This window comes from Phocoena phocoena, chromosome 15 (assembly GCF_963924675.1).
Source record: "Phocoena phocoena chromosome 15, mPhoPho1.1, whole genome shotgun sequence".
NCBI classification, from domain to species: Eukaryota; Metazoa; Chordata; class Mammalia; order Artiodactyla; family Phocoenidae; genus Phocoena; species Phocoena phocoena.
In genome coordinates, this window is record NC_089233.1 from 17087310 (window position 1) to 17106009 (window position 18700).

The window sequence follows — 18700 nt, forward strand, 5'->3', positions numbered from 1 at the left end:
AATGTCACCTTCCTAGACATGCCTGCCCTGACTTCCTTGACCAGACTGACTATCCAATCTCTCTTTTCCTCATGGCCCCTCTTTTCCTTCACAGCATTTACTAAACTCTGAATTTTATTTTATTTTAATTTATTTGTTTGAATTTATTTATTTGGCTGCGTTGGGTCTTAGTTGTGGCACGTGGACACTTTGTTGCGGCCTGCGTGATCTTTCGTTGCAGCAAGCGGGCTCTTCGCTGTAGCTCGCGGGCTTCTCTCGAGTTGTGGTGCGCGGGGTCCAGAGCACGCGGGCTCAGTAGTTGCGACATGCAGGCTCTCTAGTTTTGGCACACGGGCTCAGTAGTTGCAGCGCAGGCTTAGTTGCTCCATGGTGTATGGGATCTTAGTTCCCCGACCAGGGATTGAACCCGCGTCCCCTGCATTGGAAGACAGATTCTTTTTTTTTTTTTTGCGGTACGTGGGCCTCTCACTGCTGTGGCCTCTCCCGTTGCAGAGCACAGGCTCTGGACGCGCAGGCTCAGTGGCCATGGCTCACGGGCCCAGCCGCTCCGCGGCATGTGGGATCTTCCCGGACCGGGGCACGAACCCGTGTCCCCTACATTGGCAGGCAGACTCTCAACCACTGTGCCACCAGGGAAGCCCTGGAAGGCAGATTCTTAACCACTGGACCACCAGGGAAGTCTTCTAAACTCTAAATTTTAGATGCTTCTGTGTTTATTTTCTATCTTCCTTCATAAGACTATCAGCTCCGTGAGGGCAGGGACCTTGCTCATCTTACGTACTCCTTTATATCCTGAACCATGAAGAGAGCCCGGTACACAGTAAGTACCTAATAAATATGTGTTGACTGAATGAATGGATGGAAAGGGCTATGATGGAATGGTAAAACGTCTGGACTTGGAGTTGGGCAGACCTGGACTCAAACACACTCCTTTCATGCTGTGCTTTGCTGGGTGGATTGCTTTACCTCTCTGAGCTTCACTTTCTCATTTGTTAAATAGGGTGTCACCAAACCTAGCCTTCTTGGGATGAGGCAAGGATTATATGAGATATGGGACAGTTGAGTGCTTTACAAACTGTAGAGTCCCCAGGGAAGGGAAGGGCTGTGCAGAGGTTTTGTTCTCTAGAGGTTCTGCAGTAAGGCATCTCATTTTCCTAGTGCACAGGCAGCTTCCCAGGCAGTGAAATTAATTGCATGGTATCATAGCATCGCTGCGGGGAAGTCAGAGCACTTAAGATCTAACCGGCCAGAAGTGTCGGATTTGCATTTCAGCTAATGTGATGGAGGCATGGAAGGGTAGCCCTGGGAGGAAAGTTCTCGAGGCTGCTTATGAAGGTCTCCGCTCACTCTGTGCTGAGGTGGAAAGAGCCAGCGGGCAGCGGGTGAGGCGTGGGCCTGAAACTTCAGCCCCAAACCCACCCCAGGTTTCTCTGTGAAGGCCAGGGTCCCTTATGGGCTAAGTGGGAGGGGAAGTGGAGCCTCACTGCATGAGACCTGAGCGCAGTGACTATTCCTGCTTATAACTTGGGTTCATGTATCTAGATATTCCTGGGACAATGAGAAAGTGAGAGAGAGAGAGAGAGAGCAAGCGAGGGAGAGAGAGAGAGAGAGAGAGAGAGAGAGAGCGAGAGAGAGAGAGAGAGAGAGAGAGAGCGAGAGAGAGAGAGAGAGAGAGAGAGAGAGAGAGAGAGAGAGGGAGAGAGAGAGAGAGAGAGCGAGAGAGAGAGAGAGAGAGAGAGAGAGAGAGAGCGCCAGACACAGAATGAGAGTCAAAGGCAGAAATAGAAGAAAGAGAGAGACAGAGACAGAGGTAGAAAGAGAAAAAAGCCAAAAGGAGGGGGTCTGCCTAGCAGCCCCTATGAACACATGCCCCAGAAGGACAGTGAGATGGGATTGTCCAGTGCGCTGGCCCTGCCTCCATTGACTCAGGGCTCCCAATGCCTTTCATAACGCGAGCATCTTGCCTCAAAGAGTGTGCTTCTGGTGTTTAAAGATTCTTATCTTTCATACCACTTGGGCCCCCAAAGTTTAGCCCATTCCTTCTTCTGGTGCCCAACCCCAGAGAGACAATCCGTTGCCAGGCAGGAGGAAAGCTGGCCTTGAACTCCAGAGGGAAAGGGTGTGCTCTCCAGGATGGCATGCCCTGGGGGATTCCCAAGCATCACACACACACACACACACACACACACACACACACACACACACACACACACACACCAGCCTTCAGCTAGCTTCCTTGGGTGCCACACGCCCCACTCTCACCTGACTCAGCATTTCTCAGCCCTCAGGCCCGGGCATTCTTCCTCCACGACTATAGCCACATCCATGTGCCATTATTTACTTAGCATTTTTTTCCTCTAAATCACTCGCTTTTTTTGAAATTTAAATGTATCCAGCAAGGAAGCTTCAGATCACTTTTGGAAATAAAAAGCCAATATCCCTTGCAGTAAATAGAAGGGAATTGTAAATCTGTAAAAATAAAAACATTACCATTGTAAAGACGTTTATGTAGCATTTAAAACTGTGGTCTCACCAGGGTGTGGGGGGTGGTAGGGTGATTTTGCACTGTCAGCTCCCTCCCCACCCCCGGGGCCATGTGGTAACATCTGGAGACATTTTGATTATTTATTTATTGATTTGGCTGTGCCGGGTCTTAGTTGTGGCATGCGGGCTCCTTATTTGCGGCATGAGGACTTCTTAGTTGCAGCATGCGTGTGAGATCTAGTTCCCTGAGCAGGGATCGAATCCAGGCCCCGTGCATCGGGAGCATGGAGTCTTAGCCATTGGACCACCAGGGAAGTCCCAACATCTGGAGACGTTTTGGGTGGTCACAACTAGGGGAGCCGGGAGGTGAATGCTCCTGGCACGTAATGAGTAAATAACCTGCCGTGCACAGGGCAGCTCACCCCCGCAGCTGGGGGTTATCTGGCCCCAGATGCCAGCAGTGCTGAGGCTTAGAACTCCTGATCTAAAATAAGCTTGAGCACCCCAGGGAGGTATGCCCCATACTTGGGCAGCTCTGACCTGGTTAACTGCGCCTCATCCTTCAGGCTCAGCTGGAACACCCGCCCCAGGGACGCCTTCCCTGACCCCCGGAGCAGAGGACTCCAGATGTCAGGTCCTATGGCCCCTGACCCTCCTACCTCCTAACTCTCTGACCCTTGGCAGTTGTTTTCTGCTTGTGTCCGTCTCCCCAACTAGACCTTCAAGCAGGCAGGGGCCACGTCTGTCTCATTTATCTCTTTCTCCAGCCCCTAGCACAGTGCTGGCTCATAGTAGGGGCTCCGTTGTTATGTGCAGACGGAAGGAAGGAAGCAATGAAGGAAGGAAAGAAGGAAGTTTTGGGCAAAAAACAAGATGTGGATTCTGTTCCCGGATTCCCCACTGTTGGTCAGGCACGTAACCTCTCCTTGAACTTTTTTTTTCTCACTTGTGAGATGGACACCGTAAGGGGAGTCTGTCCCCGTCAGAGAAACAGCAGGTGTAAAAGTCCTTGGCAGAGGGAAAGGTTAGGGGCATCCACAGGTAGAAGGGGGATCCCTGGAGAGATTGGGGCTCATTCCCTCATTCATTTATCTACTACCATTGTCGAGAGCCCGTATTCCTCTTGTCCCAGGGTAAGTTTTAGTTACATCCCTTTCATCTCAGAGGTGTCCTGGCTTGGGCAATCAGTGATATGGTCCCTCTCACTCTCAGCCACTGTACCTAGTAGGGCAGTGGAGAGGTGAGCAGTGATTAAGCCTTGAGAGGGCCGTCTATCCTGGCTGTCTCCTCTACCCTGTAATCTGATCCTTGCCCCCACTGCTCCGGACCCTGCGCTAAGTGCTCAGGGATCCTCGGGGACCTCCATTTAGCAGCAGGGCCGAGAGGCTGCAGGTGGGGCTGGCTGGGAGCCTCAGAGAAGGGCCACGTGGCAGACGTGTGGCCAGGAACGTCATGCCCAGGTGAAGCCAAATCTGGCCTCTGCACCCCAACACCAGATTAAATCTCAGAGACAGTTTGGGGTGAAGTAGAAAAGAATAGCTTTTATTGCTTTGTTAGGCAAAGGGGGCCACAGCGGGCTAAGGCCCTCAAAACTGTGTGTCCTGACCTGGAGGGGTAGTGAGGAGTTTTATAGTAGTGGTTCCAAGAGGGTGTGGTCAGCTCGTGGACATTCTTCCGATTGGTTGGCGGTGAGGTAACCGGGAGTCAGCCTCATCAACCTTCTGGTTGCAACCGGTCTGGGGTCTACGTGCTTGTGGACAGCACACAGTTAACTTCTCCCACCTGGTGGGAGTTTCAGTATCTGCAAAACAGCTCAAAGATATTCTTATGTGTATCCCTTAAGGGGGAACCGGGACCCTGCCCCAAGGCTGCACTGTTGTTTCTTGACTGTTCCTCCCTTGTCTCTGCATCCCTTGTCTCCCCATCCGGTCCCTTCCCTAATTAGCAACTGTTTCAACCTGCCCTTCGGAACTGAGGGAAGGTCATAGAGGCTGAATGAAGCCTATTTCCTGTAATCAAGAAATGGGGGACCCAGAAAGGCTTTTGTGTACAGGAGCCCCACAGGGTTCCGCTCAGTTTCACAGGGTCAGGGCTGCTCCCCACAGAGGCAGCCCAAGTCCAAGGCTTGGGTGGAATGTCAAGACCCCGTGCCATGGCGCATGGATTTCCGGGGTGGAGATGTGGGAGAGGGGCAGGACTGTGACTTGGGTATGTGTATCTGTGAAGGGGGCCTCCGGCCTCTGCCTGGATGTCTGTGTGAGGTTCCCAGCGTGTTTTACTCAGTCCCACCCAAGCACGGGCTGGGGGACTTTCTCCTCTTCCTCACACCATCATCCTCTAGGCCAGAGGGCCGACCCTCCATCCTGGGGGCGCTTAGGGGCATCCAGGGCTGTCACAGTGGGGTTGTCCACGTGAAGAGTCCTACGAGAGTCGAGGGCCAGGACCCAGGCAGACAGCAATCGTTGTGAACGGGAGGTACTGGCGCTGTCTGTGAGCACGAGGTCCGACTCCCAGGATGTTCCCGGTCCACCCAGATGGGGACAGGGCCCTTTGTGGAGGCCACTTCACTCCCCTGTGTTCCCGGAAATAAAGGGGAGGCTGAGCCCCTTCGGGGGCTGCCCTGCTCACGCCTGCATCGTTGCATCCATTCTCTCCTGGGACCCGCTATCCTCTCCTCCTCCTCTTCTTCCTCCCCCCAGGCGGGCAACTTTACCTGGTCTCCAGGTGGAGGTTAGGAGGAACTGCTTGATCATATATGCTTCCAAACCTTTTCTTTGAACACCTGCATGTAGGCTTTTTTTGCGGTACACGGGCCTCTCACTGTTGCGGCCTCTCCCGTTGCGGAGCACAGGCTCCGGACGCGCAGACTCAGCGGCCATGGCTCATGGGCCCAGCCGCTCCGCGCCATGTGGGATCTTCCTGGACCGGGGCACGAACCTGTGTTCCCTGCATCAGCAGGCAGACTCTCAACCACTGCGCCACCAGGGAAGCCCCTGCATGTAGGCTTTTGAAATCCCCAAAGCCAGGGGTTTGATTCTTGTTTTCTCAGTCCTCTGTGATAGCCGAGGCCATCGAGGTCTTATATCTAGTTACCCTAATGAAGGAGGGTATGGGGACATACCCACTAATATAAAAAAAAATCATCCACCACCAAGTTGCCCCGGGCCACCCCAAGATTCACTGGGAACTGGGGGCGTGGCCTCAGGACTCATTCTAGACGTCCCCCCCCCGCCGCCGGGTGAGGGGTCTGTCTTAGCCCGTTCATCATCTCAGGGCTGGATGGCGGCAGCTGGGTGGAGGACGAGGCTGGTGAGGGTTCAGTAAACCTTGGTCCCTCATTAAATGCCACCTCTGATTTGGGCCACTTCACTTGAAAAGGCAAATAGAGAAATGGGCAGAATCCAATCAGGAGTGGTGCTGATAACTCAAGGGGCCCAGAAGGAGACCTTTGGAGCAAGGGCAGAGTAATTGGAATGATCTAGTGCCGAGAAGACAGAGTTGAGGGCTGACTCGGCAACCGCCAAGCTCCGGGAAGGTTCTTCTCAGGGAGATGCCAACCAGCTTACTCCCCAACCCCCTTGTCCTCAGAGGGCAGAGCAAGAAGTTAGCTTCAATTGGCGCTGGAAAGATTTAGGTTACGTGTAAGGAAGAGCTTTTTAAAGCCTGAAATATGCTACCAAGAGAGGCTGAGGATTCTCTGGAGCGTATCTAAAAATAGCCTGTTCTTTAAAAATAGATCTGGGCGAGCTTTAAACAGCATCAGCTCAGCTTCTTGGGGATGGTTTTAAGTGCAGGCCTTGCGGAGGGTGGGTTGGGGTCCTCCCCAGGCCAAAGGGCAGAAGGGAGAGTCAGCCCTTAGCCCCTATCGGGGCAAACATCTGGATGGATGTGTTAGATCTGCATAGGTAAGGGATTTCTTTTTCCGTCTGCCCCCAGTTGATTGGTGTCATGAAATACCAGCCCTTAAGATCTCCAAGTTTTCTTTCTGTGGGGGGATGTTTCAGGGCTGATGTTAATTGGGTCAGTCCCACCAGCTTCTCCCAGTCCGTCCCCATTCCTGAGTCAGGGCTCTCCAGTGCCCTGAGGCTCTGCTGGGAATCCATCCATCTCAGCGGTGCCAGATGTGACTCCCTCCAGCTACCTGCTTGCCCACCTCTTAATCTCAGCACCCTTGGCCTGGCCTCGTCCTCTCACTGCAGCTGCCCCTCCCGGACCTCCCTGCTCCCACCTTCTTGCCAATCTGTCCTCCACCAGCAGGAAGAGAGGGCTTTAAAAAACGGCTGCCTGGTTCTCGCCCCGAACTTACAATTATGCAATTCCTGCCCATTGCCCTCAGGAGAAAGCCTGAACTCCCAGGATGGCTTCAGAATTTTCCATGGAGCGTCTTGTTTACCCTTCCAGCAGCCGCTCTCTCCACCCACATGCCCTACCTAATGGCCCATTAAGGCCCCACCAAACCACTTTGCCTGTGGGCTCTGCTACAGCTGCTCCACTGCCTGGTCCACCCTCCTGCTTGGATGTCACCCCCTCTAGACGCATTTCCTGACCTCCCCACCTAAACCTGGCCTAGGAGCCCAGCTAGGGTTCCCGCAGGCCCCGGGCCTCCCCCGTTGGCTGCCCTGCCACACAGTAGTCCCCAGTTTTCTGTCTCTCACCTCCCTGAGAGCACTGAAAGCCAGGTCTCTCATTCCCAGTCATATTCCCCCAGCTAGAAGGAGGCCTGGTACACAGCAGGTGCTCAATACTTGCTCAGTGACTAACTAAAAGTCAGGCTGCCCTAGCAGGGGTTTCCCTTTGCTACCTTTGTGCTTCACCTCATCTGGTTTCAGCTTCCTCCAAGTCCCCACAGGCCCCTCTGTCTTACGTCCCTGACATGACATGCATGGGATGTTGGCAAATCCAGGCCAGTGCCCACATACACGGAATGTTTGTTTAGACATGAACGCTCCCCGAGTGTTTTAATGATAAACTCTATTATAAATTAATTCATCAGCTGATTCCTCTGCCATCTCAATTAAATGGACCATGCCACTAACATAATACATACAAACCCTGCAAAAGAGAAGTGGGGCTGCAGGCAAGAGGAGTTCTGGAACTCACTTGGGCATCATTGCTCTGTATCTCTATCTTGGGGGGAGGCATCATGGCTTGGCCCTCCTGTGTGTCCTCCAGACCCAGGAGGCACCACTCTGCATGGCCAGGCTGACTCCTCTCCCCTCACCCGAATCCCTTGACCATGCTGCCCAGTCTCACTTTCAATTCCTGAGCTCAGGCCTCACACGAGGCAGCACTGCCCCGCCGGCCACACGCACTGCCACGGTTTTTCTGTGCTTTCCCACGCTCTGAAAGGACCAGTTCACACCATCTCCTGGTTCCTCAAAACTCCTACATCCGCCGTCTCGCTCTCGGCTGGTGGCCTGGCCTCATCGGGGCGAGGGAGAGGCAAAGCTGCCCCAGTACTGGGATCTTCACTCGCACGCCCTGCTTCCCGTTCCCTTGGGCCAAGCATCCCTGCTCTCATCGTCTTCCAGAAGCTTCTCTCTCCCTTGCTTCTACGGTTGCTGTCTGGCTCCTCCACACCCTCAGGCTCCCCCTGTCTACTCGAGCACTCTGGGTAAATGCAGGAGCATCCTCTATCTCCCCGCTTCAGGATCCTTCCCTGAACCCCAGGCCTGCTCCCGCTGTCACCCCATTTCTCTGCTTCTCCATGCAGCGAGTTTGGACGTCTTCTCTCTAACCGTTTGGCTATCTTCTGTCCTCTGCTCAGCGTATTCCATGGAGCCTCTGTCCCCCATGGCCTCCATGTGGGCAAATCCAGCAGTCACATCCCTGTCTTCATCTCTGATCTAACAAACCACTTCCTCCCCCTCGATATGCATCCTTCTCCTGGCCCCGGCAATGCCGCACGCTGGTTTTCCTCCTGCTGCCTGGGCCTCTGGTTCTCACCCTCCTCTGCTGGCTCCGCCTGTTCTGCTCAGCACTGGACGTTGGCTCCATCCCGGCCCTTCTCTTCTCTCCCTACAGGCCTCCTCTAGGCCCATGTCCGTACGCATTTAAATCTCCAGCTCTGACTACCCCCTGGGCCCCAAACTTGTGCACCCAAGTGCTGCTGTGTTGTCTCAATTTGGGTATAAAGTAGGCATTTCAAATTAATGTAGCGCAAATGGGGTTTGACCCACCCAGACAACTTCCTCCGTCTTCATCTTCACGAGCAGCACCATCGTCTGCCCAATAGCCCAAACGCGGACCCCAAGGTCATCCCAATCTCTGGATAGTCCTGGTCCCTCACACCCAGCCCATCAGCAGGTCCTGTGGACTCCACCTTCGAAACCTGCCCCAGAGCTGGCAACAACTTTCGACCAAGCAGCAGCAGCTCGGCCTGGGCGCCCTTCGTTACCCCAACTTCCATTGTCTGCCTTCGCACGGTAATCAGAATGATCTGAAAACATAAATGAGGCCCCTGCTTCGGCCCTCTACTATGGCTGCCCATAGTACCTAGAAGAAAGCCAGATTCCTCACTGTGACCTACAAGGTCCTGGATGACCTGGTCCTCACCTGCCTTCCTGACCCATCTCTACCCCGCCCCTTTCCCACTCTGCCGAACCTTCTCTCCCCTTGCCCCTAAGGTCAGGCTCTGGTTGCCTTCAAGCCTTTGCCCCAGCCGGTCACTCCCTCTGTCTGGAATGCTCTTTCCCAGACCTGTCTGTGGCTGTCTCCAGTTCCCCATTCAAACCTCTGTTTAAGTGTCACCTCCTCTGAGAGGCCCTCCATGACCTCCATGACCACCCACTCTGAAGTGAGCCCCAGGCATTTGCCCTATTTTATTTTCATCGCCACACTTTTCACTGCCTTTCTTGTTAATCAATGTGCTCATTGTCTGGATCTGTCCACTAGAACCTGAGACTTCTGAGAGCAGACCCCTCCCCCGCCCCCAGGAACAGTGCCTGGCACGTGAAAAGCAGCGATAAATACTCATGAATGAATGAATGATTAATAAACAAATGATGAGTTTGATGTTTGTTCCTGTACGGAGACAATTTGCTCTCCAGAGTTTTCAGATTTAGCTCTGTCCTAGCTTATTCCCGTATCGCAGACCCTGGACCTTTACACCAGGCAGTGCAGCTCTCCCAAGCGCCTTGCAATCAGCATTGAATGGAACGAACCATCTATTCATTTAACAAACTCGTATGGAACACTTACTGTGCCAGACCCTGGGCTCGGTGCTAGGGATTCAGTGGAGAGAAAACAGACCTGGTCCCTGGACTAATGTACGGTCAAGTAGGCCTACGTAGTGAGTCTCAAACATACATTCATTCATTCATTCATGAAACACTCACGTAGGGCTTATTATCTGCCAAGCAGTATTCTAAGTGCTTTACAGTATAAACCACTTAATCCTCATATCAATCTGTGAGGTAGGCATTATTATTATCCCCGTATTACAGTTGAGGAAACTGAGGCACAGACGGGCAAGGTAATCTACCCAAGGTCACATAGCTTGTAAGAGACAGAGCTGGCAACCAGACCCTCCCTTTCCCTTTGTTTCACCCCTGCTTTACTGTGGGCTCACCTTTTGACTCTCCTGACTCCGGCTCTTAATTCTGGCCCCGACACCAGCCCCTCCGGCCTTGACAACAGATTTCGGCTTCCTCAGTCTGACCAGCGGAGGGCAGGCCTGGGAGTCATGGCAGCTCTTTTTGCCTTGGGTTCTGGGTGGCCTCACACCCAGCCCAGCTCTGAGCCCTCAGCCAGCATCCCGCACCTGTCAGTGCTCTCCAAGGTCCCGAAGGGGCAGGGAGGAGCCATGCCTGCCTCACCACAGGCGCTGAGAAGCCCATTTCTGGTGTCAGGAGTTGGGAGATTCCAGAAACCACAGGATGAGAGCTTTACAGCTGTGAGTTTCGTGGTGTGAGTCCATGACAGGAAGCAGCAGAAGCAGCAGAGAAAGCTGCCCTCGTTTAGTTGCCACTGATTTAGGAGGTGCCATAACTCAGCAGAAAGTCACTTTTTAATTCAGAATGAGCTGGAAACAATTCCTTCTGCCGAGGACTGTTACAGCAGATGCTCCTGGTGGGGGACCTCACTTTACAGAACAAACGCTTCCAGAAACTTGATTGAGAGCTCTATTTTTTTTAAAGCAGAATCGTTAGAATGCAATCAGAAAATCTCACCAGCCGATCTTTGAGTGATTTGTAATTTTCATTTATTGAATTGTCTTAAAGCATGGCCTTTCATATTTGGGAATAAATGGGATTCAATTGAGAAATCAATGCATTTCTAAACTAACAATTTGGAAAATTAATTATTCTGCCAACAGGCTGGGTCCAGCTTCTGGGTCTGGTTGGTAGTTTTTGTATTAAAATACTCTTCTGTCCCCGCTGTCCTAGTACATGGAGTAGTTGTTCTCATGAATGTTTTCCTTCTTTAGTGGATGTTCTCTGGAATTACCTATGTCTACTGTTATCCCCACTTTATAGATGAGAGAACCAAGGCACTGACAGGTCAGATAACTTGGATAGCATCTGGACAGACATGGTGAGGAAGAAGCTGACCGTTACAACAGCTGAGGGTTTGGAGAGCAAGTCCAGCCTTCAGAAAGGGAACTGGGCAGTGGGTGGGGTTGGGGTGGGGCTAAAGAAGGGGTCCTGCCCCACAGAGGGAGCAAGGTTCTGGGTAGGGTAGCACTTGTAGAGGGAATGAGCAATGGGCTGAAAGGAAGAGAGACCTGTCCTTCCAGCTAACAGACTCCACCATAAGTTACAATGATTAAAAAAACAGGGGGCGGGAATTCCCTGACGGTCCAGTGGTTAGGACTCTGAGCTTCCACTGCTGGGGGCCTGGGTTCAATCCCTGGTCAGGGAACTAGGACCCACAAACCATGTGGCACAGCAAAACAAAAAAATAGTGTGGCATTGTCACAGGAACAGAGAGAGATCCATGGCACAGAATGAGAGTTAGGAATAGATTCGTGTAATGTGAGGCTTGGAATGTGGTATAAAAGTGTTATCAGAAATCATTGGGGAAAGAACAGACCCTTCTATAAGTGTTCAGAGCAATTAATGACTCATTAAAAAAAATTAAGTTAGATTCTTACTTGACACCATTCACCAAGATAAATTCCAGATGAATTAACATAAATATCTATAAGTATGTTAGAAAAAATATAGAATAATGTGTTGATGGTGTTGGTTTTCTTAAAGTAGACACAGGAAGCAAAAGACTAAAAAAAAAAAAGCAAAAGACTGCTAAATTTGTATTAAATATCAAAATGTATGACAAAAGCAGTTTTGTTCATAATTGCTAAAACTTGGAAGCAACCAAGATGTCCTTCAATACGTGATGCATCCATATGGTGGAATGTTATTTAGCAATAAAAGGAAAAGAACAGGGCTTCCCTGGTGGCGCAGTGGTTGAGAGTCCGCCTGCCATTGCAGGGGACACGGGTTCGTGCCCCAGTCTGGGAAGATCCCACATGCTGCGGAGCGGCTGGGCCCGTGAGCCATGGCCGCTGAGCCTGCATGCCCGGAGCCTGTGCTCCATGACGGGAGAGGCCACAGCAGTGAGAGGCCCGCGTACCGCAAAAAAAAAAAAAAAAAAGGTAAAGAACAAACACAAGCCATGAAAAGATAGGGGAGAACCCTTAAATCCATATTGCTGAGAGAAACCAATCTGAAAAGGCTACATACTGTGTGATTCCAACTATATGACATTCTGAAAGCACCCCAACTATGGAGACAGTAAAAACTCTGTGGTTACCAGGGGTTCAGAAGGAGTGGAGAAGGAGGGATGAACAAGTGGAGCACAGGGGGTTTTAGGGCCATAACTATTGGACACAGTAATGATGGATACATGTCACTATGCATTTGTCAAAATCCATAGACTGTACAACACAGACAGTGAACCCTAATGTAAACTATGGATTTCATTAATAATAATATATCACTATTGGCTCATCAACTGTAACAAATATACACTCTGTTGAAAGATGTTAATCATGGGAGAAACTGTGAAGGCAGAGAGGGGGCATTCAGGAACTCTGGAACTCTCTGTATTTTCTGCTTAATTTTCTGTAAACCTAAAACTGCTCTAAAAAATAAAATCTGGGACTTCCCTGTTGGTCCAGCAGTTAAGAATCCGCCTTTCAATGCAGGGGACGTGGGTTCGATCCCTGGTCAGGGAACTAAGATCCCACATGTCGCGGGGCTACTGAGCCCGCGTGCCACAACTACAGAGCTCGCACGGCACAACGAAGAGCCCTCATGCCACAAGAAAGGCCTGATGAAGCCAAATAAAAAAATAAAATAAAATAAAAAATAAAATAAAATCTATTAGTGAAAAAAAAGTGCTTTTTCCCGTGTGCTGTACAGGGGGAAAGACAAGCAGTAAGCTATTTGGAGTCTATACAGTAGACAGGTTTAGTATCCAGAATACATAAAGAATTTCTATCAGTTGATAAGGAGAAAGATTTTTAATAAAAGGAACTTGACAAAGGATACAGACAAGCACAGTCATAGAAGAAGAAATAACAATGGTTAATAAATAACATGAAAAATGCCCGAGCTCACTAGTAATGAGGGAAATTATAAAACTTAAAACAATGTTGAGGTGTCATTTTTTACCATGCAATGGGCAAAATTGTTCATGTTTTATAACATCAAGTATCGGTGAGGATTTGGGTGAGGACTCTCACTAAGCTGGTGGAAGTACGACCAGGTACCTCTGCTCAGGAGAGCAGTTCGCTCACGCTGATTAAAATTTAAAATGTACACGCTTTACGACCTGGCAATTCCTCTTGTTCACGCTGGAGACATACTTGCTTGTCCGCACAGAGAGACTTGTAGAAACGTGTTCATTGCAGCATTGCTTAGAGAGCAAAAAGCTGGAAATGACTTAAATACCATCAACTGATTGGATAAATAAAACATGGTGTGTCATTATCAGGGCATCTTATGCATCAGTTCCAAAGAATAAGGTACGTCTGTTATGTACCTCTTGGAAGTTGACCGGGAATTGTGTCAAGTAAAGATAAATAAGATACCCACGTGGCTCAGCCCTTGTCTCCTTCTAACAAACTTAGCCAAGGCAGAGGGGACCCTAGAGGCTTCTAGCATACCTGCTGGGGTATGACTGAGGATGGGGTCTAAGCCTGGCAGAGACAGCTGGGGAAGGCTGAGCCTTTAGGGGGTCTCTGGGGGCCTCAGCACCTGTCACCGTCACCCTCTCCCTGGATTTCCTGACTCAGGTGCTCCCCGCCAGCCCTGGAGAGCAGCTGTCGTCTGAGGCCAGAGGTCCCTGAGGGGCTGGCCCTGGCCCAGAGATACAGGCAACCAGCTCTGAGTCCTCTGTCTCCGTGGGGCCTGGGGTTAGGTGGCTGCAAGGAGACAGGTGTGCTGGATCCTGCTGGCTCAGCTCCCGAGACCCGACTGTGCACACCTCTTGTCTACTCCGCTTTCAGTGACATTACACGGGTAGCTTGAAATTGGCCATGGTGGGATTATTCACACCATGGAAATTGGCAAACGCTACAAAATCATAGCTTTTTTTCTCTCTCTCTCTCTCTCCCTCTTTGGGGAACCTGGTGTTAAACATTTACCTTCACACCATGACAACACAGGGTGTCCCCCTTTGCCCTCACACCTGCCCGCAAGGCTGGGTTTCAGGACTCGGTACCTCACTGCCTCTTTACTTCTGTCTTTCCTTATCTCTACCCCTTCTCTCCTTCTCTCCATCTCTTCTCTCGTCTCCACAGGGGAAAGGGTGACTGGGGCAACAAGGGGAGGACAGATGCATTCTAGGCAGCGTGGGAAGAGCCTTGGCTTTAAGGGCATTTGGATCTGGGCCCCTGTCACAACTAAGCCATCTACTCCCTTTGTGACCTGGGACAGACTTGACCACTCTGAACTTCTGTTTTCTCACCTGTAAAATGGGAATAATCATATTCAGGGCTACTATATGCAGCCTTGGAGGTGTGGTTCTGCTTCAACTCCAGGGAGTGATGTGCACATAGACTGTGATGTGAATGGAGCCGTATGGAGATGTGCAGTGGGCAGCCTGAACAGCGGTACATGGCCCACATCATCATACTTACTTCAGAGGGTTGTCATGAAGATTAAAAGATAATACTGTAATGGAGGTGAACGAGTCTGACAGAGTGCCTGGCACACAGTAGGTGCACATGCATTGCTGGTTTCCTTCCTTCCTCTTGTCGTCTATCTCTTCCCTCCTCATCAATACCGTATCACTCCATGTGAAAATGAGGTCCACGCCAGTTAGCCCACAAAGGCTCCAGATGCCATAGTCCACACGAGCAATGTCCCCAGGTTCATAATAATCCTGGTAACTATAACAATTGCATGCCCTCTAGGCAGCAGACATGGAGGCTGCCTTGCTTCATTTCAGCCACTTTTCACCTTGTCATAATCCTCATCTTACGGTTGAAAGACCTGGAGCTCAGAAGAGTGAGGTGCCTCGCCCAGGGCCACACAGTGGAAACGTGGTAAAAAAGGATTCCCACTCAGATCCCTTGGAATCTCAGAGTTCTCCCAGCCAGTGGGTTTCAAGATTTTTGACATGAGCATGGAAAAACATTTCATATTACAATCACTATACACACGCACGTACGTGTGTGCATGGACACGCACATGTATAGAACTGAAAAGTTTCACAAGACAATACTTACTTCTGCTACATTTGATGGTATCAGATTTCTATTCCATTCCACTCTTGTTTGTTTATTTTTTTAAATTAATTTTTAAATTTATTTTTGGCCGTGTTGGGTCTTCGCTGCTGCGCGCAGGTTTCTCTAGTTGCGGGCTTCTCATTGCGGTGGCTTCTCTTGTTGCAGAGCACAGGCTCTAGGCACGTGGAGCATGGCATGTGGGATCTTCCCGGACCAGGGCTCAAACCCGGTGTCCCCTGCATTGGCAGGCAGATTCTTAACCACTGCGCCACCAGGGAAGTCCGTATTTGTTTGTTTTAAATGCTGGTTGCAATCCACGAAGTTGACTTCACAATCCGCTAGTCTAGTGAGTCAAGACCTGCAGTTTGATCAACATTCTCTAAACAACTTCTCCCAAATGGCCTTCTAACACAGGTATCAGCAAACTCTGGCCCACAGGCTAAATGCAGCCCAACGCCTGCTTTTGTAAATAAAGTTTGATTGGTACACGGCCATGCTCATCCCTTTATGTACTGTCTGTGGCTCCTTTGTGCCCCCACAGTAGAGCTGAAACCCAGAAAGCCTAAAATATTTACTTATCTGGTCCCTAACAGAAAAACTTTGCCCATCCAGAAGCAGATCTGACTCTGTGTCTCCCTTGTTTGCATTTCTCCAGGGTCTCCCTTTGCCCTCGGGCTCAACTCAAACTCCTTGGCAGGCTTAGAAAACCACCGCCCTCTGGTCTTCCGTGTTCCAGTCCTGCTGCCTGTCCTTCCCTGGGGGTCCATGCTCTCCCCAGCACTAACAGGCCCCTGGTGGGTAGACAAAGCCCCACCTTGCTTCCTGACACCTTGTCCTGCTCCCCCCTCACAGGCCTCCTGGGAATGGTAGCCCACATGATGTACACGCAGGTGTTCCAGGTCACCGTGAGCCTCGGCCCTGAAGACTGGAGGCCCCATTCCTGGGACTACGGGTGGTCCTTCTGGTAAGTGGCTTTTGACTTTCAGACACCAGAACCCCGAGGCATGCTGGAACTTCAGTAGCTCAACCCAATTGGGAAACAGAGGAAGGTGGGGCGTCGGGGGGAGGCCCAGAGTCCAAAGATGCTTTGAGATCCTAGAGCTGAGGTTGACAAACTATGGCCTCTGGGCCAAATCCAGCCCATCACCTGTTTTTATGTAGCCCTCAACCTAAGGATGGTTTTTACATTTTTAAAGGCTTGAACAGATAAATCGAAAGAAGAAAAATATTTGGGGACATGCGAAAATTATGGGAAATTCAGATTTCAGTGTCCATAAGGTTTTCTCGGGAAATTCAGATTTCAGTGTCTGTAAAGTTTTCTCGGGATATAGCCAGGCTTATTGTTTACATATTGTCTACAGCTGCTTTCACGCTACAATGGCAGAGCTGAGTGGTTGTGACAGAGACTGAATGGCCCACTAAGCCTAAAATATTTACCATCTGGCCCTTTACAGATAAAGTTGGCCAGCCTCTGCCTTAGAGGCTGCTCTGCAAGGTGGGATGGAAGCTGTTGAGAGCCTAGTGAAGGGTTCTGACTGTAGGGACCAGCACCTCAGAGCACGGTGTGCAAGAGAAAGGCAGAATCCGTCAAGATTCTTTGGCTTGTGAGTGATAGAGTCCCAAGCTTAAGTAAACAGGAGGTGTGTATTAGTTCATGGAACTGAAAAACCCAGTTGGCTCAGCTGGGGGTGGGGGCATGGATTGTAACAGAAAAACCCACCCACCTCAGTCCAATCAATAAGGAAATACCTTGGTTCCTGTAAATGGAAAGTGCAGCTTGGCATGGACTTCAGGGAACGTTTGATCCAGAGTTTCTGATGTCATCAGGGCTGAGTTTTCTTCCTCTGTGGTCACCTGAGCATTGCCCACTCCCTATGTTACCTCTGTCCCTGGGTGGGCTTCCCTCCTAGTGGTGAGAAAGCTTCTTTGAAGCTGGTGCTTCTTCCTTCACATACAGTGGGGGAAAGAGCTCCTTCTCTAACATTCACTAAAGTCGCAAGCCTCCCTCTGATAAGCCCAACTTAAGTCATTTTCTCTCTTCTGAATTGTCACCATGGCTAGGGGAGTGTCATGAGCACATTGGCTCAGCTGGACCATTCCTCTGGAACGAGGAATGAGTCCAAAACTCTCACATGCTAAGTGGGTGGAATGGATGCTGGGTGGGCTACCACAATGTCTGCTTCAGGCACAGCTGGATCCAGGTGGTCAGGTGACTGATCAGGAGCTCAGTCATTCTCTCCCCACTTCTGACTCCATTCTCTTTGTGGCGGCTTTATTCATAAGCAGCTTTTCCCCAGGTGGTAGCAAATGTGGTCACCAAGCCCAGTTCTAGGCTTACATGTTACAAATGTAGCAATACCAGCAGAGAGTTGGGGCCTCTTTCCAATATCGCCAGACAAAATCTTGTTTATGACTTTCACTGAGTTAGCTTAAGTCATGTGACCATACTGCAACCAATGATTTAGACCCTGAGGAGACTCAGCTGCTCTGTCTGGCCTAAGTCATGTGGTGCAGAGGGTGGGGTTGCCCCATCCAAACTCTTGGACAGGAAGATGGAGGAGAGGTCCTCTAATGGAAAACTGGGGGTGGGGCAAGGGCGGAGCGAGGTGTTCTCAAAAGGAGGAATGTGCACTGGCAAAGACAGTGACCACAGTTGTCTGTTACGCAGGGCATCCAGGTCCGGTTCTGGTGCCTAGGGGCATTTATCCACTCAGTCATTTAACACATATTAACCGGGTGAGCACTTATTTGGGGGCAGCTGGTGCTGGGGCTCCTAGGTGCTGGGGGTACAGCAGTGGCTGAGACAGTGTGGTAACAGGGGATTAAGACAATGGACAAGCAGTACTCTGAACCCATGCTATGATGTGGGTGGTTGGCTCGGGGTTGGGGGAGTCACAGACAGCCACGGAAGCACAGAGAAAGGGTCACTGACCCAGCTTCCCCTGGGGAGGGTCCTCGGGGGAGAATTTGGTCAGGCAAGCTGGTGGAGGAGGGAATAAGATAACGTGTTGGACAGGGAAATGGCAGGTGCAAAGACTTGCCAGTGAGAGGGCGTCTTGGGGGGAAGGTGGTCAGAATGGAGCAAGAAAGGCTTTGATTGTGACCAGTGGGGACGCCTGCTGTTTTTCTGCCCCTTCCCACTCGCTGCTTGGCTCCGCCCCCTTAAAGCTAAAGGCATGTGCCCTAGAGGGACCTTGACCCATCAACACAGACCCTGAGCCCTTTAAGTAGAGCAGTTGTGGGGAAACCTCACAACAGCGCTATGAGGTAGGTGGTTCATGGAGGGGAAACTGAGGCACAGAGAACTTAAGTAACCTGTCCAGGGTCATCCAGCTTGTGAGCAGCAGAGCTGGGATTTGAACCCAGGCAGTCTGGCTCTGGAGCCCACGCTCTCAACCTCTATATTCTGCCTCTCAGAGGGGATGGGCTAATAGTAAGACAGTTCATGTGTGTTTAGCACGTGGCACGTGTAAATGCTCAGGGAACGCTAGTTCTTCTAATATTATCGTTATTGACATGAAATTTAACACACACAAT

General features: G+C 50.7%; 1 protein-coding gene across 2 annotated transcripts in view; it reads left to right on the forward strand.

The window, feature by feature from the left end:
- Positions 1–18700, forward strand: part of GSG1L (GSG1 like) — a 221502-nt gene that overhangs the window by 167474 nt on the left and 35328 nt on the right. For both annotated transcript variants that reach the window (XM_065892928.1, XM_065892929.1), the window contains one exon: positions 16016–16127. In XM_065892928.1, the coding sequence (XP_065749000.1) occupies positions 16016–16127 (112 nt within the window). The remainder of the gene's footprint in view (positions 1–16015; positions 16128–18700) is intronic.